This window comes from Zeus faber (genome assembly GCF_960531495.2).
Source record: "Zeus faber genome assembly, chromosome: 4".
In the NCBI taxonomy this organism is placed as follows: Eukaryota; Metazoa; Chordata; class Actinopteri; order Zeiformes; family Zeidae; genus Zeus; species Zeus faber.
Window position 1 is genome coordinate 29,383,600 of NC_137191.1, and position 23,372 is coordinate 29,406,971.

General features: G+C 41.1%; 1 protein-coding gene across 1 annotated transcript in view; it reads right to left on the bottom strand.

Annotated features, from left to right (window-relative positions):
• The window catches only part of prkcaa (protein kinase C, alpha, a), a 209,731-nt gene extending 191,282 nt beyond the window's left edge, over positions 1 to 18,449 (bottom strand). Inside the window, exons 1-2 of the mRNA XM_079999133.1 lie at positions 18,209 to 18,449; positions 16,396 to 16,427 (exon numbers count right to left, since the gene is read on the bottom strand). Coding sequence (XP_079855259.1) covers positions 16,396 to 16,427; positions 18,209 to 18,378 — 202 coding nt within the window. The 5' untranslated portion in view covers positions 18,379 to 18,449. The remainder of the gene's footprint in view (positions 1 to 16,395; positions 16,428 to 18,208) is intronic.
• Positions 18,450 to 23,372: the final 4,923 nt, after the last annotated feature.

The window sequence follows — 23,372 nt, forward strand, 5'->3', positions numbered from 1 at the left end:
AGGGCTCCTCTCCTGACTGTGTGTGTGTGTGTATGAGGAGGATGACAGAGAGATAGCTAATGAAAGCCGATATACTTGTTGCAAGTTATTATGTTATTCTAAAAGTTAGAACCTGGCTGTATATTCCCTGTCCTCAAATAAATCCAAGCCCAAAGAGCACTGCCTCGTGTTGTCTCTGTGGAAGGAAATCACTCCGTGTGGAAGTTCCTAACAACAAGGTCCCATTCAAACGGATTAAACACTGCATGTGAAAGCCCTCAGAGACATGTCATCAACTTTATAAACCTTTGGGACTAAAATAAAACAGAAACGAAACTGAGCCTTTGCTTTAGAGCTGCAAGCAAACTCCTTGTGTGAGGACACAAATGGTGAGTGAGGAATGCCAAAATTACAATTTTAGGGCTAAAACCCCAGCAGGGATGAATATAATGTTATAGTAGGCCTATCCCCGCCAGCTTACTATCGACACTAACAATTCTTTAATGGTTGTGTCAGGCCAAGGGGGCGTGATCAAGCCGCTGCTGCAGACAGGCGGTGCGGGCTCCCATCCAGGGGCCGCTCAGCTGCTGCGGATCGGGCGAATCAACGGAGGGACTCCGCTGATTTGTCCGGGACTAACAGAGGGTTTGTTATCCCAACAGTGAAGGACGGCGGCGTGCGTGCGGAACATGCTACTGACGAGGAGTGCGCTACCGAATGCACCGGGCCCGTCACACAGGGAGCGCATCTAACCGCCGAACAAATAATTTAAGTATTTTGCCTGCGAGCATTAAAGGTGTCCTCTTTGGCATACCTGTCAACCCTCCCACCTTTTTATTTAAACAAGCAAATAAATACACGCCAAGCAGCGCTTGTTTTGCCTCTGCCTGCCCCCTCTCTCAATCCCTGGCCCTGCGCCAGAACACACCTCTACAATGTTATTTTAACTTGAACATGTACTCACGGCTCACGCTTCCTGAAATATTTAATAAATATTTAATAAATAAATAATATTTTAATAGATTTTTCTTATTTATGTTTACTTTGAATTTATGGTTGATTAGTCTAATTGAAGCCTGGTTGTTCAATAAATGAATTTCATATTTATTATATTTAACACTTATTTTGTTGCAATTTTATGTTCTTGAAAATGAATAATGAGATATTTATCTGTATTTTGTGATATAAAGAATATCGTTATTGCAGAAATACCCTGAAATATTGTGACATTATTTAAGGGCCATATCGCTGCTCCCTCCCTACGGTCTTTAAAATCAAAGTATTAAAAAAAGATCTCTAGAGAGCACTTCGCATTGCATGGCAGCATTAAATTGCATGGCAGCATTAAAACTGCCATGTAGTTTTCACTGAGTTTTGATTGTCTGTAATGTCACTAACATATGCTAAACAATATGGCTGATGGCATTGCTTTACTGCTGAAAATAACTTTTCAGCTAGGTATCGATTTCAAGCTCTTGTGCAAGTCATTACATCAGGAGAAAACCCCACGTGGCAGATACTGCTGGATTTCAAAGAATGCTTAAAGCTCTCCAAACTTTGAGCATATGCTGTCAGCCTGATTGTGTTCTGACCTCCCTCTGCCACCTGCATGACTGCTTCCTATTTCAGAGCTCAAGGTCCCCAGTAAACACAAAACTACTGCATGGCCTTACACTTACATCTGATATTACTGATGAGTGACCCTAACACACACACACACACACACACACACACACACACACACACACACACACACACACACACACACACACACACACACACACACACAGAAAAATGAGCGTATACACTCATGCCAGCACGCACCCACAAAAATTTAAATTTAAAACACGTGTTTACTCAATTAAAGCACGAAGCTTTTGGGATCTCATAAATCCTGATCCTCCTGGTTATGGCCATGTTACTAATGTGTTTTATCATTCTGCTGTTACACATTATAAACCTTGTGTTGTGTTTGCCCTACCCCTGCAGTGGGAAGCTTGTTACACTGTCCAGATGCATCTGACTTCACAGACATAAAACATAGAGCACCACATAGTGGATTAGCAAAGGCCAAGAGTTTCCGGTGTCTTCAGCAGAGCATTAGTGTCCATCACTGTGTCTCAGTGTCTGTTGATGAAGGGTATGATAAAGGCTGCAGATGATAATGCAGCAGTAAAAGGGAAGGGGATGCAGTCAACTCCTGATCAGAGTTGTGACTGATGGATGTTTTCTGGCTTCGAAAAAGTGGCTTTCTTGCAATCGCTCTCTGAAAGTAAAGTGTATCTCAAAAATCTGCCCAAATCAGTGAAAGCAAGTTTAAAGAAGCAAAGCCAGAAGCAAAGCTTGTGGTAAAACTTGTGCTTTTTTTTTTTCCTCCTTTTTTTTTTTTATGAAGATGAAATTCAAACAAACTTCAGGTGACACCGGCAAGACAGGAACATGGACGACATCCCATCTGGCATGGTTCACTCAGTTACCCGGCCCCGTGCCCAGATGACTTGTCTCAAACCCCACGCTGGCAAGGCGTCTAGGTCATGACGGCGTGTAATCAGGAACTGAATGGGAGCCTTTTATCTCGCTCTACACAAGTGTTAGTGGTTGAGTTTTACAATCCGTGCTGGAATTCTCCTGCGCCATGATTCAAGATTTCCATTAGTGCCCTATTTGAGGCAGAAAAAAACACAAACAGGTTTTGAAGACATGTTGATTGGGTAAGTATATCCGCATAACCGAATGGGACCGCCAAATGTCGCCAATCCCATCATCAAAGTGTTGACATTTGGCGGTGAATATCTGCATCAGTGAAAGTTTTTTCTAAACAGATGACCCATGAGCTCAATTCGTATGCGCCGGTTTCTACATACTGCCGACATACATCCCTGTCTGGCGATAAATAGGATAAATGGTGACATTTCTAAATGCAAAACACCACCTTACGCTTTTGCTTTCCAAACACATTAGGGCAGGTGATATACACTCAACGCAATGCAGCATTTTCTCAAATGCACTATGGATATACTGTATGTCCAATAAATAATGCAGAGAGCCGGGATGGACTGAATTGATCTTTAAGAAACAGGGAGAGAGAGGGACCTCCTTTTGGTGAACTCCAAATTGGCCGTGGTGCACTGTTGGTTAGCAGGGAAGAAAGGGCATATGCACCATGAAAACTCAGCTCCCAATAATTTATTCTACAATCTTTTAGTCGCATAAACATTTGTCGTTCATCAGGATTCTTTGTGTGGCCAAAACACTGCTGCAATAATAAACTACCGGGGGCCCGGTTTTCAATGGACAAACATCTCTCTTCCCTGTGTGACTTTTTTATCCTGCACCTGAACCCAAATCAGGTTGTATGTACAGTATCTTTTATCTTCCACACCAAGACCTCATCAGGGGTCCTTGTCTGTCTTGTCAACTTTGGCTATTCTTAAATTATTTATTGCCAAATTATTGCCGCTGTGGATACAGGAAAACAAACAATTTGATTACCAGCATATTCAGTTCTACTGCAACAGTTCTTCGTGGGATCACTGATCTCTCCTTTTATCGCAAAGGAACAGATAATAGTTGGTACATTATCTGGGAACATACATGTCAGACGGCTGAGACATTAAAAAGCATATCAGTGATCCCGAGGTCAACGTACTTGAGAGGCTTAAAGTAAATACAGGACATATGGAACATTTCTGAATACATGCATGTGCATACAAACACATAAACATTAAAACGCACACAAACACGGGTGCGCACACACATTTTCTGTCCAATCTGTTCGACATAGGCTCTTTTCCCACCACTGTTAAATGCATGCCCCACCCAATGCAGAGCCTTTCATCGTCTTTATCCATAAAGGAACACATCCCTACGGATCAAAACCCATAATCCCCCTGTTCATAGTTCCGCTAATGGATGGGATTAGGACAAGTGGCGCTGACAACTTGGTTACTGGGTCCATTCTAAAGCCATGACAACACACAGGCCTCGGGCTCAGAGCGGAACAGAACCATGAAGGCATCTTTGATGTCTTATCGAAAACCACCTCCAAATCAAAGACTTTTTTTTGGGGGGGTCATGTTTATGAATCTGACATAATAAGCAAACCACGCTTCTCCTAGTTTAACATTTATATTTTGATTAACCTTCTTAACTTTCTTGAGGAGCAAACTTGAGGTTTAGGATACAGGGTCAATAAAAGACCAGTGGTTTGGGTGGGTAATTGATCTTTGAGTACCTGCACAGTTAAGTTTTGACAGGTAGATAGGCCTGTATCGCACCCACATGCTGTAGAAAAAAAAATGAAAGGTAGCATCTGCAATGTCACCCATTGGTTTCTGAAGAGACGATTTTGAAGCCCTGAATTTGGATTTTGGGCTCACAGTCATCTTTGTGGGAAACAAAGCCAAAACATTTTCAATTTGTCTTATTTTTAGTGTGCTGAGGTAGAGCAGTTGAGGTGGGGTTAGCTTGAATGCCAACGGGAGACCTGTCAACAATGATAACTAAGCCCCCAAATATACCTCTCTTTAAGCTTTAAAGGTCCCATATTATGAAAAACTCACTTTTTCATTGCTTGTGTACATACAGTTGGGTCCGTGATGGGTCTACTAACACACAAACTGTGAAATAAGACAACCCAGTCAGTTTTCTTGTGGGATGCCCATTTCAGAAAACATGTGATTCAACAAGCTGTTCATATTTGCCTACGCCTCCTACTTCAAGTGGGGGCTCATTAGAATGAGACCGCCCTCCACCAGAGTGTCTTCACCCACCGCTTGAGAAATACCTTTGCAAAGGTGCGCCATTTTTTTTCTCGCATGCGCCAGACACGCTATCATTATGTCGAAGCTGAGAGCTAAGTAATCTCCCCCTGGGATTATTAAAGTATTTCTGATTCTGATTAAGCATTGAAACCGCTCTGTTGTTGGCTGCAGAGACCAGCCCAATTTTTTTAAAAGAAAGAGGAATCAATAACAACTATCTGTGACAAAACTGCAGATAAGGGAAATGTAAGTATTCAAAAAATAATTGTGCCGTGTGTTTCTTTTGCCGTTTTTGAGGCATACCTGTCAACCCGCCCATTTTTCCCAGGATTCTCATATACGGTATATGATCCTTCTCACCCACTGTCCTCCCATTTGATTATTTTGTGAATCTCCTGTATTTTTAACCTTTCTTAAAAAAAGTTAAATAACGGTTTCTCCAAATAAAATCAATAAAAATAGGGTGTAGATTATTTTCCTCTGTTTCCTAATTGAATGAAACAAAAAAAAAGCCCTGTACGTAACAGGGTGATATAGAGCACAATGGCGTGGCACGGTGGCACAGTGCATTGCACTGCTGCCTCACAGCAAAAAGGCCCTGGGTTTGATTCCCGCCTGGGGCACCGTGCTGTGGCAGGTTATCTCCCAATTAGGGGCCTTTCTGTTTGGAGTTTGCATGTTCCCCCCATGCTCACATGGGGTTTCCTCCATCTAACATCAGTAAGGACCCCCACCAAAAACATGCACACATCATCGACTGACCAGCGATGGACACTTGGTACCAGGTCCCCGGGTGCGTCGTCGAATGCTGCCCACTGCTCCTGGCTGTGCCCCCGGAGGAAGGACAAGCCAGGATGGATCAAATGCAGAGGTGACATTTCACCGGCCACCATCCAAAGTGTGTGTGTATGCACAGATAAAGATTCTTCTTCTTCTAGAGCGCCCCCCAACCTTTAATATCCTCTTTATGGAACAATAATTTTAAAAATCATAACCAAGACACTGATTAGATGTAAAGTAAACTTAGATAAAGTCTTAACGTTTTGTGGGGGTAAAAAAAAATGGCTTTGCATTATGGGTGTCGTAGTATACCATTTTAAGTGTATACTGCAGTATTAAGTAACCATAGTTCTCAACCGTAAAATGGTTCTCAACAATACATTTATGTTCCAAAATTGAAGAGGTGAACTTTTAATTCCCCTAACCTTATGTTGCCACTGCCTGGTAGCAGACGGCCAAATGTTATAATAATCCATCCAATGAGTAATTTATTTATGTTGAGTGAAAATGTAACTCTTGAACTCTGGTTCAACACTATTCCTGAGTTTTTGACGGCGAATAATGGATGCTTTATCATGTTAGCCAAAAACAACATCAAACATATACCCTCGGCCTATTGATTTTAGGGGATGGTAGGAAAGACTGTAATTAGTGGTGTCAACTTGTCTATGAATTATTCACCTGCAATCTAACCCACCCACCCATTGGATGGAATACTTCTTCCCGCTAAAATGGATTCCACTGTCACTGAGCGCGAGTCTGCCTGGCCAACGTCTTATCAGCCAGGCATTAAAAACATTCACGCTTTATCCACGCAGTATATGTTAATGCAAATGTAGCATCACTTGAATGAAAGCCACGGGTCATTTTAATGCTTTGCGTACGCCTGAGGTTTCAACATTGAGTTATGGACCAGTATTCTTACACGTAGAATAGGAAATGATGACATGAAATGATGGTGGTGATAATATTATAGTAGTCTTTCAATTATTTATATTCTGTATGACGTGATATGATTTCAAAGCATACTACTTACAATAGCATAAGTACAAAAGTCAGTTTGAATTAACACATTTGAATATCTGGTCTTTGTAAATAAAATGATAATGATAAAATCACAAGTGATCATGTTCCGAGTCACTACAGCATGCATAATCCAACAATAAAATGTGTCACAGCTGAACCCTGAAAAATGTCATTGTATTATTTTTGTTTCTTTTTTTCTTGTCTTTTGTCTCTCCTCTCTTTTGCTCCTTTAGATTTTGTCTCCTACGAGATTAGAGCCTATTAATGCACACTACTGTGGAGCCTGGAACACAGAGTTTTAAGCCAAAAAGCTTCCAGATACAACATGGAAAATCTCCTGGAAAAGTCGACTGGGTTACGCTGGTTTAATAAAAATTCCAGATGTGAAAGAGCCTAAAAACAAACTAAGCGATGCAATGAAACTATGCAACATAAGTGTTGCATAGTGCAACCAACAGACAGTTCATTGTTATTGGTTACTTTCTAATTCGTGTGGTACTGGAATTTTGATATTTGATCAGAGAAGAGAGGTAGTGAGTAAGTATTCTGCGGAGGAAGAAGAGACATTTGATTTGCTTTTTTAAATAGGACATTTTTGTACTGCTCACTTTGGCTAGAATGTTATACGATGCAGCTTAAATAGAAATTTCACTGGCATGATTTTAGTACTTGTGGGCAGAAACGAGGGGGTTGGGGGGTTATGTAAGGTCGGGTTTGATAAATGGATGGATGGGTAGATGGGGGTGTTGTCAATCTATAGGCAGCAACAGAAGGCAACGGTCAGTCCCCTGCTGGAAGTGGTTACAGACAAGGAACCCTTTCCATAGGTTTTAGGAGTAAGCCGTTTTACTGGCCTGGATTTGCTGATGCAGCAAATGTTATTACAGGCCTTCTGTGGAAGGCCTTATTGACATCATTCCTCTAATCGTGGCTCGCTCCGCAGCCACCAGGGGTCACCATGCAGGTCAGGGACCTAGTTGGGATCTACATGTGAGATGGAGGTGTCCTTTGCACGGCTGGGGATTATTAATTCCCCTCAGTGAATGAATCTCTCTGGAGCTCCGGTGATATTGTCATGATAATGATGAGATTCCAGATTATATGTCGATTTGAATCGTGATACCCGCACATAAATGTAAAACCCGTGTGTCAATCAGACCAAAACTCAAATAAACTAGTTTCTCAAATAAAACTTTGGGTCACATCCTAGTTAACTTAAGAGTAACAAACACATTGGATGTCTTTATTTCATTATGTCATTCCATGAGAAGACAATGAACAATATGGATTTCACCCAAGTCCCTCTTTAGTCCCCCCACCATGAATATGTGTAAATAAAACATTCCAACCGAGGATGAACGTAAGATTCCCATATACTGTATATAGTGATTTTCCAAAGTAGTTAACAAGTCGACTAGTCCTTTATAAAAAGTGACAAAATGTTGGAATGAAATTGGAAAGGATTTTGTGTGTCGGTTCTGTTAATGAAGAGCTTAATTTGAATAAAAGGCATTTCAGTTAAGGTTTAATTTCATTTTTTTTGTATTCATTAGATTAGATTAGATTATGTTTTGCATTAATACAGTTTTAATGGGGCATGAACTACAATCCCAGGTCAGTCCATTGACCTGGCAACCCCTGCAAAACTCACTAACACATGGATCCGCGCATGGTAGCAGCTCTTATGTAATCACCCTGTGCTGTCTCAACAGACAGAGCAAGTGTAAGACCTATAAACAGAACGTGAGAGCTATGTGTAGAAGATCTTTAGGGGAACCAAGAAGCAAAGCTATATTTGGTCCAAGTTTAACCCCCCACCACTAACCACCCTGTGACCCTCTCAACCTATGATCCCCAGAACGGTCCATCCATGGCAACTGTCTACCTCTCTCTATGATAATAGATAATTGGTAGTAATACATCTCTTTATCTACCTCCCTTGGGATCACTCTCACATAAACAGATTCACATCAACAGACACACGCAAATACACTCACAGACGCTACAAAATACAAACACTAAGTAATGACCGTGACCTGAGGCCATACTTGTCCCTCTGTGTTACTATCTCCTGACTGGGATGGGCTGAGATCCATCCAGCAGTTATAACCACTCCAGTATAAAATATTAATATTAATATATCAGGAACTTATAACCTTGGTTCATTAAGAATGGGAATTGCCAGACACATTCCTATTTACAATGATCGCTAGATATCTAGTGAATTTGATGTGTAATGAAAATCTTTTAGCATTGTGATTTTGTCAGTACTGCTATTCAATGTTTTCATTCCATATCCTCTCCCTACTGCTCATACATATGGGACTTCCCATAACTTCCCATTAACCGTCGCAATATCAAATCATCCATCCAACGTCTTCGTAAACTAGTTAGAAACTTGCTCTGGCCATTGTAACAACTCTCCGAATAACCTTGGCAATGTTTCTGTGATATTTACTGCCATTGCGCAGTCAAGATTCAACAATCCATGAAAGGCCAATTCAGTGTTTTTGTACTTTCGCATTTGTATTTAACTGGACTTGGATTCTTTGCAGTTCTGAATACATTTCCATGATAATTTTGTTCATATTGCTGTAGGCGGTCTGATGACCTGAAGGTGTCATGTGAAGGCCAACCCTCGGGTGAATACTAGGGTCTCTTCCGCATTCCATAGGGCTAAGCAAAACCCTCAGAGCGTGTATAACGCAGCTTGGCTGTCTCTCTTTTGGCTGAAGCTTTTGAACTTCATGCGCTTTATATTCTTTACAGTCACACAATAGCAGTAGCTGTTACAATTGATGTAGATCAATTAAATGTGTTTGCCTGATATATAAGAAATATTTGAATAAGAAAAATATCAACACAAAGTAATACCGGGAGATTCAAATTATTGAAATGAATTGTTCACTGCTAGTTGCTAGCAATTACAAGGACTCTGCTATAGGTCTCTGCAATAACTTAATGTTGGTTTTATTTGGAAGTACCTGCAATAAGAACCAAAAGGAACTTCTAACCTTTCAACATCAGCTTCTGTCATATTGCTGCCTCTTAATGCAGACCCCCCTTTTAGTAAATGATTGCATTCAATCCACTATGCAAGTTTGGAAAATCTAATCTTGAACATACTACCTAAAATAACATCTATAAATATGAGCTGTCTGACTAACGCCCTGGGAAAGGGATGCAATGACTTTCCAACAACGTTAACTTCAACAACTTTGAAAACTAACTCACACAGATGCACTATTTGTGTGGTACTTTTCAGGCTACCAGAGGTTTACTGTGCAATAAACTCACACACATCTTTGAGCAAAATATGACGTTTATTACAAAGGACTTGTTAACCCTAAGGGAAAAAGACCATGAATCATTTATTACAACACAATGCTGCTGCACTCACTGGAATGGACCTGCAGCATGCCCCAAACTGACAGTTCATTAGGAATCTATATTTCCAAGGCCAGATGTCAGTATGTGTTATTTTGGGCATATTATGCAGTGTACTGTAAATCCTGACCGAGGTTTGCATATGGAATAGGGCTGCGTCCCGTCTTTCTTGTCATCTGGGTAAGACATTAATAGAATGTACAGTAACACTCACCCTTGCACGTTACAACCAGCAGACGTTACTGCTCATTTTATACAAGATACAAAAGTGAAGTTATTAAAATGGATATTTTGTCCATCACAATACAGATCTCATCACAATTTCTGGAGAGCATTTGGATGCAGATGGAAGACAAGGGCAAATACTATGCATAGGGTCTCTCTAAAACACATCTCAGAAACACTCAAGGGTCAAGGTTAGGGTTTTCATACAGTATTTACTCTACAAGTTAGTTACAAGTAAAGGGATGACTCCTAACCCCCCACTTTTACAACTTTGTGTGCAAATTTTCATTAGTGGAAGCAAAAACTTGATTATAGCATAACTTTTACACCTCCTTAATTAACCTGCCTATTCTCTCACACTGGACGTTTGCACAGGCAGTACCATAACGACAGACAAGAACACAAAGAAGAGGAACCAGGACTGAGACACGAAATGCAGGTGCCTGGTGCCAGTGCAAGCAGACACAACACGACAGGCATACAGAGTTTACTTTTCTAGAGACTGTCAACACAGGACACTGTGCCGGATGGGCAAGGGGATGTTGTGAACACCGTCCAAACACCCAGCCATTCAGAGACATATACAGTAACAGGCACCAATGGGCTTTGGAAAACGGAAACAATTATAGAGAAAGAGGTGGGGGTGATGGATACGGAGTAGCACAGAGTGAGGGAGAAGGATACAGCAAGGGACAATAGTTCACTGGTGAATGGTTTCGTTGTATTGGCCTAAAAACCTTTGTATTGTCCTTCACTATAGAAGGACATGATAAAAGGTATGGTGTGTCACGTCAGAGTTTCTTTTTAGATACCTTAATCAGTCTTCGTCAGAAAAAAAAGGGTGCCGGTCCACGTGCCATGTAAGATTTCAATGTCCCGGACAAATGGTAGAGATTTCAGTCAAATACTTTCTATGTTTATTGAGCTTAAAAACAATTGATAGGCAGGCTACATAAAAAAAGAAATGATGAAGGCATGTCAATTTATATATTTTTTTTATTCAATATTCAAAATAAAATAAATCCCATCAGTTAACAATATTTAAAAAATAAATATCACTACTTGAAATAAAGTCATTTCCGTTTGTGAACAAGAAGTAACAAGCGCAGCTGCTTTTTTTAAATAACATTTCATTTAAATAAAATGTTAATAAAAAAAAAACAAAATAAAAATGGCAAGTAGGTATGAATAAATGAATAATAAAGTTTGTGGTGTTCATCAGGGCGTCTCCTTGACATTTGTGAACCACCGCATCATTTTAAAGTGGAGAATCAGAGCTTCCAAACAAGGTGCACTTGTGCAAATCAAGCAAATATTTTGACTTAAAAATATGACTTGTTAATGACAAGGTTGTGGCAAACTGTGATTCTGAAATAATCACCTCCAAAGTTTTACCCACACCAGGTTCATTCAGCTAGCTCCCAGAATGCAAATGAGGTTGGCGGACAAACAAAGCCTCATGGCTACTTAACATAATGCTGAATGGGCCAAACACGAACAGCGTTGAACAGCGTGAACAACATCCAACTATTTTTGTTTTTAAAAAAGCTGTTATTTAACAGTAAGAATGTACATGTTTTATAAAAGTGGAATTATTTTGGAGTTTAAAAGTACGCACAACACAACAAAAAGTCTATCAATAATATGAGTCTCAGAAAATCTGAAATCTGAAAATCTGCACCAACCTCAACGGACTTCATCAAGTCATCAACTTCTTCCGTTGTAACCACAACGAGCGTATAGTCGGTCTCAACCGGTGGTTCTTGAAAATATTCAGTTTCATCTTCACATTCAGGTTGAAATCCGCTGTTTGAAATGTTCTCCAAGTCCGGAGTAATATCAGATTCCGCATCGCTGTCGTTCTCAGCGTCGCTGTTGGAGAACTGACTATCATCACGAAAAGTCCACTAAGCGCTGCTAACACTGACTTGGATCTATCGCACTGGTCAGATTAAGGTCCGCGATATGATTTAAATCTTCCTCCACCCGCTTCTCCACATCCATAACAACAGGGAAATGAAAGATTTCACAGACAAGCAAAACCAGATCCTCTTCTTGTTTACGGAAGTGACGTCAGTAATTCTTACTCGATGGTACACGTTGGTACACGTCCCCTCCACAACGATGTCTCAGTGTGTGTGTAAAAGTAGTACGATTTAAAGGTTGAACTCTATCAAAACGGTTTCACATTGTGACTTCACATCACATGGAATATGGAGGAATGATCTTTACCTGGATGGTCGCTTTAAAGGAAACGATTGATCGGCGTTGTTCAGCCCTATTCAGCGTCTTGGAAAGTGAACTGCGTTTCTCCATGTAACTAACGGGAATATTTAACTCCACGGTTTAACATTTTACTACTATTTTTAAATCAAACTCGGTTTTGAAACTACGTTGAGAGATTAAAAAAAAACACAAAGGAACACAAATCTGGAAAAATGAAATTTTCCTTCAAGAAAGGTTTTTTCAACTTATTTGGCTGCTCCTGGCCATTTTAGAAATGCGTGAGACAGCGGGTTTTGCTGGGGTGGGTCACATTTTACCACACCATGGATATTTACCGTCTGCTTTGGGTCAGAATTTAAATACCCCCAAAAAACGGCAAATTATGGATGTAGGTGTCCCTGTTCACCACCATCGTTGCACATCATCGTTCTGTTTCTCCTGACGCTTTGGATGCCGCCGCTGTCTCCACTCAGTGTGTTTACAAGCGCAACCTGCAGGCGGGGCTTATTTCAATATCGACAAACATGAGTGGCTAGAGTAGAAAGCCTTGGCTTGGATTGGCTTTCCATTGCAACTTGATGAACGCAGAAATACAAAAACCAACAGATCTGCAGATTTTTTTATATGTAAATGATCGAGTCTATTTTATTTTGACATCAAGGAAAAAATTTGGCAATAATTATCCTAGTTGTTATATCTCCCAGCACTAATTCACATTGTGCTTGGAGGGAATTATTTTCACTGGACATTATGACTGGAGAGATTTATAAATGTCGGACTTCAACAGATTTTCCCGGTCACAAACCGACAATTACCGGATAACAGAAACTCTGACATTGATACAAGAAACATACTGTTATACAGTTGTACAGTTTCCCCTAGAATTCCCAGCTTAGCTCCCAGTATTTGATAGGCCTACTGGGTAGACCAGACCAAACAGCTACACTAGGACAATAGGTGAGAACGGATGTAACCCAATAAACCCGAAGCAGGGTACTGTTGACATTTTCAACAGAAACCAAGAAAATTGAATGTTGATACAAGTATTGGCTAGGCTAATATGGGCTAAAATGGAAGTGGACAATGTCCCGACACATAACTCTGATACCAAGAGCTCTATTACACTATTAATACTAATAACTGCAAGTATTATATATTAAAGAAATTTAAAAACTTTATTTTCAGCTCTTTTGATACATGGAACCATTGCAGATGTCCATATTGGAGAATAATAGATTATGTGTCAAAGCCAAACCCAAAACTCATGGTCCAGCTTATACTGTATAGCTATCAAGCCGAAAGTCTACATCTATGTCTACTTGCATAGGTCAATACTTCATTACATCCAAACACAAACCACTCAAACAGAAGCTCTGATGTTTTCCAACCAAGCTTCAATCATGACGAGATCCGACGTGTCGTAAAAACAGGGTGCAGAGTGACATGCAAGCAAATTGCCTGGCACTACTTGCAAAGTGGCCTTATTGTATTAGTAATTTGAGATCCTGCGGGGGAAGCCTTGAAATAGAGCTCCCACAGTAACCAGGCTGGCAGCAATCAGTGGAGACAATAGGTTAATTTCGCAGATAACATCTGGAGAGGTGGTTATTGACAAACTTGTACATACCTTAAACTTTGCACTGGGTTAAATTCTTGTTGTGCAGGTAGTTAGCTTTCCTATTTTAATCAGTTTGATTAGAAACTCTGGGTTAGGGTTAGGGTTAGGGTTCATGTTTATGTTCAAGACAATAAACCCTGAGTTTAAGGAAAGCTCTATGCCCCAGATATGTTCAATGAAGGATACAGACTACTTCAGAAACTCCCACTAAAAATATAGATTTTATTAATTCAATAAAGCATACAATGATAAACACTTTGAGACTATATCCAAGTGTTGCTGCAAGACAACTCATAATAACAGCATTATAAAACCTTTTGCAGCTTGGGAAAATTAAATGTCACTTTAGTTAGAGAAATGCCTACCTCCATCACTATGACCACTGTCTGAGTGACAGACAGCGGCATTGACCCTCGTTTCCAGGTAGCCAGCTTTAATAATTGAAGCCTGAACAGTTGTCCTTAAATGGGAAACCTTTTTTCGCTTTGAACGGCGTGACTGTTAGCCATCACCTTCATGTGGAAAAGGCAGACATTATTTATTTAGCAAGCGAGCCGGCACAGATTCACTCCTCTGCCGTCTATTGTCTGGCATAGCGGCATGAAACCGCCACTTCTCCATTAAGAGGAAAGGGGAAAAGGCCGCGCCATTTGTGATTGTGACCTCTCGAACGCTGTAATGCATCCCTGATTGTTCCCTAGCTCTCTCTTTCCAATCAATTCTGCATTATTCCTGACATTACAATCATCGGATCATTGACTTTATCACAGGAGAGGCTGAAAAATTACTCATGGTATCATCAACGCCGGACTAAAACTGTCAATGACATTCAATATTGGCCTAAATTTTCACCCCCCTTGCAGTATCGGGGTTTATAGTTTACCACCATTTGGCCAATAAGTCCTGCCAACTCTCATGTCTTGAATTTTAAAACCAAATTCCGCCTTGACCAGAGAAAATTATTTTTAAAGAAAGACAGGTCTTTTTTTCTGAGAGCCACAGTCTACTACTACCTGATTTAGAGAGAGGTTGAATGGAAGGTCACGGTTAACAAGGATCTCTGAAAAGACTCACGTCATGTTGCAGAACTACATAATGATTTTATTGGAGTTCAGAGTGTGAAAAAAATGTCAGCCAATCAGATCAGAGCCTTCCTAAGCACAGGTTAATGATGGTTCTCCCACTGAACAGGCCTGTTCAGTGGGAGAACCATCATTTTAAAAACTCTCGACCAATCAAATTTTAGGGCCACACATTCAGATTTGCTCTTTCATTCACTACTTCTAGGAATTCAGTCTGTACTACGTTTTTTATTCACACCTTTTTCATTCATGATATCCGCAGGTAAGGAAGATATCTGACAAAATAAATTGACTTGAGAACTTAGGAACTTTGGAAAATTACATTACAGTGACATGGATGTCAGGACAGCAGCGATCGCTTCTTGGGGTGTGAAGACCCCAATCTTTGCGCTACATTGCCGGTAAATATTAAGCCAACGGTCTGATCGATTCGACATCATCTGCATTGTGCACTGTGTTACCTGGGCATGCCAGTGGCCCAGACGTCTGGCAAGCCCAACATTTTCCACATTAGATTGGGACTCTGAATATACGGACGTGACAGAAAGTTTGGTGGTGTGCTTAAGCTCACATCAGGCAGGTGGATCAACTGGGACGTCCAAGGGATGCTTGGGATTAAGGGGCGAAGCTACAATCAAACTGACTGTTTACTCGCTTATCCGTCAGAAATGTGTACCACATACATTGATACGGTCATAGAAATTGAGAAGCCTACCGTATACATGTGTCTATAAAGTGCCGTAGCTGATTTGCTATAACTTTTAATTGCACAATGTTATATTATACCAGTACAACATTTCCACTCGCTAGAATGTCAGATAAGATAAGATAAACCAGCACATAAATCTGTTTCATGTACAACTGCCATATAATAAACCAACAGGGGAAAGGGAGGGGGTATTTTCTATTATGCCAAAATCCTTGTTGCAGCAATAAATGGTCTGGATAGTTTGATCTTTTTTTAACTGTTTATATTACCGTCCCTCATTTGTGTAGCTATCTATATTTTGTTTGCCAGCTGACTGGCTAACTCTCTCTATCATAAAGCCGTTCAAAACAACTTAAGTCACAGATGGGTCGGGTTTTCACAGGCCAGAGCATGTTGTTTCCTCCCACAAAAGCAAAATTAACAGTAAAAACAAAATTTTAAGAAATCCACGCGCATCTTCAAAACAGCCAATTAAATGGAGGCTATCGGGAGCTTTCCACTTCATTTATCACAACCACACAGAGGTCTCATAAATGTGTGAATGAGTCAACAGTACAGGCTGGCCAGAAAGGCTGAAGATGTTAATCAGTTCCATCTTACCTTGGCACTGGAAGCCTTGCTTTCCAAAGCCCCTGTGGAAACAGCAAAGAAAGGGAATCAGTTATTTGTGTTTGATACTCTGTATTTGTTTCTGACTCTTATTCATTCCAAGGTGAATGTCCCATTCCAGTGTCTTCTTGTTGCTCCCAACACTGAAATATTTACCAATGGATGGTTGGTTAATTAAAGTTTGTTTTAGAGGATTGATTGTTGCAGGCAGAATCAAACTTGTATTTTCCTCTAACCAACATAAAAAAGCATAACCCACACTATATCTATATCACACTATATACGTCTAATGCCAATTTCAAAATTTAACTTTGGGTTTCAAAGATTTTTTGTATTGTTTTGGAAAAGCAATACTCCTATGTAATACTATAGGTCTATCAAAATGTTAAAGTATCGAAAAAAAGGACCAGTATTTCAGTGATGTTTTTTTTTTTTAATTAGGGTATTAGTGAATGATTTGCAATATAGACTCATTTTTGCATGACAGAGCAGCCAAAGGTCATGTTGTACAAACTATTAAGATTGTAACAGGTTGCAGGCCAATTGTAATATGTGTTAGACAACACACCCCATCTTGCAGAAGGCTGTCAGCGGGGCTACTCCCCTGCTCCAATGGCGTCAATGACACTAGCTGGAGCCAAAAGCATTTTCCTTTTTTGCTCTATTATCACCATCATCATTAGTTTCCGATTGGCTTTCATTAATGTCAAGCACTTAAGTTGCATGATGTGTATGAAATGTGCTATAACCTACAGATAAAGGTTGATATTGTAATTATTATTGGATTATTACAGAGTCTAGTAGAGTTGCATCTGGGTGAACCTACATTAGATCGGGGACTGAATTTATGGCTCCCTTCGGGTGAGAAAAGCAGATTAATAATAATGTCTGACTGTGAAAATATGTTTATTTGGACTAGGGACCTGCATCAGGGTTCAATAAGGATGAAACCTTATCTGCTCAAAATTCATCTGTACACACCTATTCAATATTGACCTCAGAATACAAATAGTACAGACTGTAATATTTGTATTTATATGTCATCAATCAATCTGTATTGATATCCCCTGTTAAACACTTGACAGGCTCTGTTGCATACATACTGTATATTTCCATCATTGATATTTTTGCTTATTTCCGCTTATGAAAAAAACATGTTGCTTTTACTGTTAAAATTGTAAATTATATTGTGCAGAGGAAACGTCTAAGTGATTGTGTCACTGCGGGGCAGAAGTTGCCGCAGTGTAACAGGCTGTAAGAAGGGGACTCTTACCAGAGAAAGTCAGTGCAACAGGTTGTAAGATGGGGACTCTTACCAGCTCAAGTACCTGTAACAGGCTTTAAGAAGGGGACTCTAGGATAAAGTATATGCAACAGGCTGTAAGAAGTGGGCTCTAGGATAAAGTATATGCAACAGGCTGTAAGAAGGGGAGTCTAGGATAAAGTATATGCAACAGGCTGTAAGAAGGGGACTCTGGGACAAAGTATATGCAACAGGCTGTAAGAAGGGGGCTCTGGGATAAAGTATATGCAACAGGCTGTAAGAAGGGGACTCTGGGATAAAGTATATGCAACTGGCTGTAAGAAGGGGACTCTGGGACAAAGTATATGCAACAGGCTGTAAGAAGGGGGCTCTGGGATAAAGTATATGCAACTGGCTGTAAGAAGGGGACTCTGGGATAAAGTATATGCAACAGGCTGTAAGAAGGGGACTCTGGGATAAAGTATATGCAACAGGCTGTAAGAAGGGGACTCTTACCAGATACAGTCAGCGCAACAGGCTGTTTGTGAAGGGGACTCTTACCAGATAAAGTCCGTGCAGTGGCTGCAGAAGGTGGGCTGCTTGAAGAAGCGCGCCGTGAACTTGTGGTTCTTCACCTCGTGCACGTTCTTCTGCCTCAGCGCGCCTTTGCGGGCGAAGCGGTTCGCCACGTCCGACCCGGACGACTCGCTTGAACTCAGCACATCAGCCATGGCCAAACGCAAGCAAACACACACACACACACACACACACACACACACACACACACGCCAGCAACAAAACACCTTCCTCTTACTCTCTTCCTCCTCCCCTTCCCTTTACTCGGTGTTTTTTACGTCCAGCGGAAGCCTTTCGTTTTGTTTGGGTTTTCTTCTTTCCAGTTGGTCGGAAGTCGGAGTAGTCGACGTGCCGGTGCTTCTCTCCGGGCTCTCCCAGCCTGATGAGTCGCTCCAGCCGGGCCACTCCTGTGACAGATCCCCGGTCCCTCCTCCTCCTCCTCCTCCTCCTCGCCCTCCTCGCACCCCGGGCGATGACGTCACGGAGCAGACGGATTCCAACGTACCGGGGGGAAACGTTTGAGAAACGGCGACACCGTGTGGTGGAGCGTAGAATGCATGCGTTTTTGGCATAAACTTAGGAAACCGCAGCGACCATTTTTGGAAACGCTGACTTGTTTATATTATTATTTATATTATTATTACTACTTTGATAAGTACTATCAAAGTAGTAAAACGTACTGTATAAGTATAAAGTATAAAAGTGGGTATATATTTTTTTTGAAAGAGGGAAAAAGGAAAAAACATTTTTGAAAGAGGGAAAAAGGAAAAAAAAAAATGTTAGAGAAAGGTCTCATTTATTAAAGGATGTGAAACGAAGGAAGGTCTAAAACTAAAAATATTTTAAAGTATAAAATTGTGTTCGTTTATGGTAGAAGAATAATAAATATATTTATACTATAATTATTATTATTATTATTGTTATTATTATTATTATTTTGAAAGCGGAAAAAATAAAGAAGAGGAAACAAAAATAGGCGTAAAACCATTATTGACATACACTTATTCTCAACATGTATTCATTATGTATAATGATCATACATCTATATATTTAGTTATTTATCTATTTATTTCACTATTTTAATTGATCAATGAATTCATGGATTTGTAATTTTTATCCTATATAATGGAGAGACACGTGTATTGGGGTAAACTATCAAAGCTTGATTCCCATTCTTGGTTTGTTTTAGATCATGTTTCAACAGGCTCCTCGAGTGTTCTCTCTAGTGGTTGAAAATCACATATCAAGATAAGATAAAAGAACACTTTATCAATAAAGTGTTATCTTATATATATATGTATATATATATATATATATGCAACATATTATATGTGTGTGTGTGTGTGTGTGTGTGTGTGTGTGTGTGTGTGTGTGTGTGTGTGTGTGTGTGTGTGTGTGTGTGTGTGTGACCTTTCCTACTTTGTTCTCTCTGCTATTCTAAACAAAGTGTTTAGAACAAAGTTATTCTAAACAAAGTGTTTAGAATAGCATAGCAGAGAGAAATTAGTTTAGAATTGCTATTCCAAACACTTCACAGGAGTCGAGATGTATGGAGCACTCAAATGGTTGATTCTGGAATAAGGGGACACACACACAACCATAGTTGTTCAGCATTATTGGAAAGGTGATCAGACGTTCACTCCTGCGCGCACACAGCATGGAATTTCTAACTACTGTGGATTACTCATAATGCGCTGCACTTGGTACGAAAAAAACTCAAAATATGGCCTTACTGCCACCCTGTGGTGATAACTGAATAAAGATAAAATACAACTCTGGTGTAAGAGCCATGGTTGCAATCCCACGTTTGACAGGAATATAACTATAAAATTAAGTTATTTATTAACACTGTAACATACAACCCCCTTCAATTCCGTTAAACTTCATGGAAATGCTTTAACATCATCAAAACAAACCTAACTAACCTTATACCTCAACTTAACCGTCTCTAAACTGAGTGACTTCTCCGGTTCAGGTGAGAGCTACCACTTCTGGTTCCGATTAATTTTTTGCATGTCCGTTGCTGTTGTCTTTTTTGCTGTTGTTTTTTGTTTCTGCTGCTGAAGCTGATGTTGCTGCTGCTGTTGTTTTTTGTGGCTGCTGCTGCTATTTCTGTTGCTGTTGTTGTAGTTTCTGTTGTGATATTACAGTGAGAGGATTATAAGAAGGGTGTGTTTTCAGAGAGATAGTCAAATGGATCTCCCTCCTGAGGGCTACCACTTCCGGTTCCGGTGATGTCTTTGCTCTGCGTTACTTCACTGAGATGAGATGGTACACAGTGTTGACTCAATACAGATGAGGAGAATTCTGGTTCCGGTGACGTCTTCGCTTGTGCGCTGTTGCTGCTTCTATTGCTGCTGCTGTTTTCTGTTGCTGCAATTGTATCTGCTGGTATTGTCGTTGCTGCTGCTAACCTTATACCTAAACTTAACCATCCACCCTGACTGGATTTAGATGAGATGGTGCACACAGTTGAAATGTCAGTGTCTGGTGAGGGCTGTCACTTGAATGATCTTCACCTAGGCGGTCGCTTTAAAGGAAACGATCGATTGGCGTTGTTCAGTGCTGTGCTGCGTCTCAGTAAGTGAACTGCGGAATATTTAACTCCACGGTTTAACTACTACTATTTATCTACTATTTATATATCAAACTCGGTTTTGAAAATATGTTGAGAGATAAAAAAAATGTGCGAGATGGCGGCTTTTGCTGTGGTGGGACACATATGCAGAAAAACTCATCCCAAAACCTGCGGACAACTTGTTTTTCAGATAGACTCTGACAGGGCCGTGCCATTTTGGAAAAAATTATCCATTACTACTAAGACATCGACTGTCCTCTTGTCACTCATTTTGGCAGACCAAAGGTCGATACACACCAATTCCATTGGTGCAGATGTCTGAATGCTTTTAAGGGGTGCCTCAGGTTCAGGTGTTTTGCCAACAACACATCTCTCACATTGCCATAGATGGTCACAATGTCTCTTTCCATTTAAATCCAGAAGAACCGTTCCCTGGCAAAGGAGAGGGTTCCTGCACAGCCCTGATAACCAGCAGCATTGTGGATGCCAAGTCGAATCTGATGTCTGAGGCTATCTGGTACAATGAATTGGAAGAGCTGCTTGTTGAGCTGGTTGTCGTTTTTCACTCTGTACAGGATCCCGTTTTGTAACCTTAGCTTTTTCCAGTGTTTGAGGAGCTTCTTGATGCAGCAAGGTTCAGATGCTGCCTCCCGTCTGGTAGATCTCCTATGCTGTCGCACATAGGACAGTACTCGGCTTATCTTTGTATCCTGCTCCTGTAGGCTCAAGAGCAGGCTTTGAGGGATAACAGTGGAAGGTGGGCTAGCACCGGGCAGACTGGTCAATTCATGACCAACATGGGTACCCAGCGCCGCTCACACTTCTTGAGAGCTGATGGAACCATCCGCAGGCTGAGATACTGCCCCAGCACAAGAATGGTATGACTTCAGGCCCGCCCTTGGACAGCTTGGCAGTTATTTGTCAGCTGGAAGGCATCCTGCACTGTACCCCTGACAATGCTGTTGACCTCATCCAACAGTGTGACATAAAGCTCTTGCCTTGGCTCATGCCTCAAAGTATCAGTGGGGGTTGTTATCCATACAGGCAGTGAAATGTCCCCCCTTTAGCTAATGGCCAAATTTGTCACAAACAGCCCACTTTAAGGCCATAAATTCAATTGTGTGACTGTGCGCTGTGTAATTCATCTGAGGTCGAGACAGTGTCTTGCTGGCGAAGGCGACAGGCAATGGTCTCACCAGTGGGCACTTGAGATAAGATGGCCCCAATGCCATCTAATGAAGCATCTACAGCAAGAATGAAGGGCTCGCTGGAGTCAGGGTGGGCCGAGGTACTGTCATGGGCTAGTTCACTTTTCAGGGTTTGGAACGAATTCTGACAGGCTGCCGTCCAGTCATTTGGTGTAAGAACTGGTGGAGCAGGGGAGTTTTTCTTGGACTTCCTGCCCTTCATGGCCTTACACTGCATTTGCCGCCCAGAAAGGAACTTTAACAAGGGTTTGGCTTTTGAAGAGCAGTCAGTGATGAAATTCTAATAATAAAAGACCATGCCCAAGAAAGACTTAATGTTTTTCCAAGAAGGTGTGACACCATCGATTAAATTTTTTGGGGGCCAGCTTAAGCTTATGGTAGAGGGGATGGGAGAGACAGAATGGGAAGACACCATCTCCAGATGTTCAAGAGCCAGCTGCTGGCTGGTGGCAAAGACCTTCAGGTTGTCAAGATAACAGAGCAGGGTGGTGAAGTTGTCATCCCCAGAAATTGATAACATCTTTTTCATGAACGTTGCAGAACCGTTCGACAAACCTTGTGGCATCCTGTTGTACTCATGGCGGCCAAAGGGCAAAGAAAAGGCTGTGTACCTCTTGTGCCCCTTACAGAGTGGCTAGTTATAAAAGCCAGATGTCAAGTCCATGGTCGAAAAGAAAATATTTCCTCCAAGCGCAGCAAGGGTATCTGCCTGATGAGGCAGCGGGTTTGCGTCGTTCACTGTCTTTACATTGAGCCATCGGAAGTAGGTACAAATGCTTTCTTCCATGCTAAGACCAGCAGTGATGCGTACTCACTGTGTGACTTCCGGATTATGCCCCTTTCTTCCATCTTATTGAGAGCAATTCTTAGCTTCTCATACTGGGTAGGTGGTACCTGGCAGTAGGGAAGGCGAAACGGCCTCTCATCCACAACGTGTATTTTGTGGACAAAGTCTTTAGCATCCCCACAGTCCAGCTTGTCTCTTGAAAAGACAGTATCATACTTTTCAATAAGTTGCAAAAGTCTGTCTTTCCACTGGTTTGATACCTAACAGCTGTTTAAGTCCAGTTCCTGGGGTCCCATCTTTTTTAGAGAATCTCCCATCTGCTCAGGAGACCTCAGGGGACCAAAGGGTACTGTGAGACAATCTGCATGTTAACACGAATCTCATCAGGCAAAGCCAACTCCTCGACTGCAACACATGGGAAGACATCTGCAATCTTACAGTTTCTCCTCAGGGTCACTGTCTCACTGCTAGGGATGATCAATTTCAGGGGCACCCACCTGTCTCCCCACAGAGGTGAGATGACATGTCCCACCAATACATTTCTGGGCTTGGATCTTGACTGGGTTGGCTTAACAA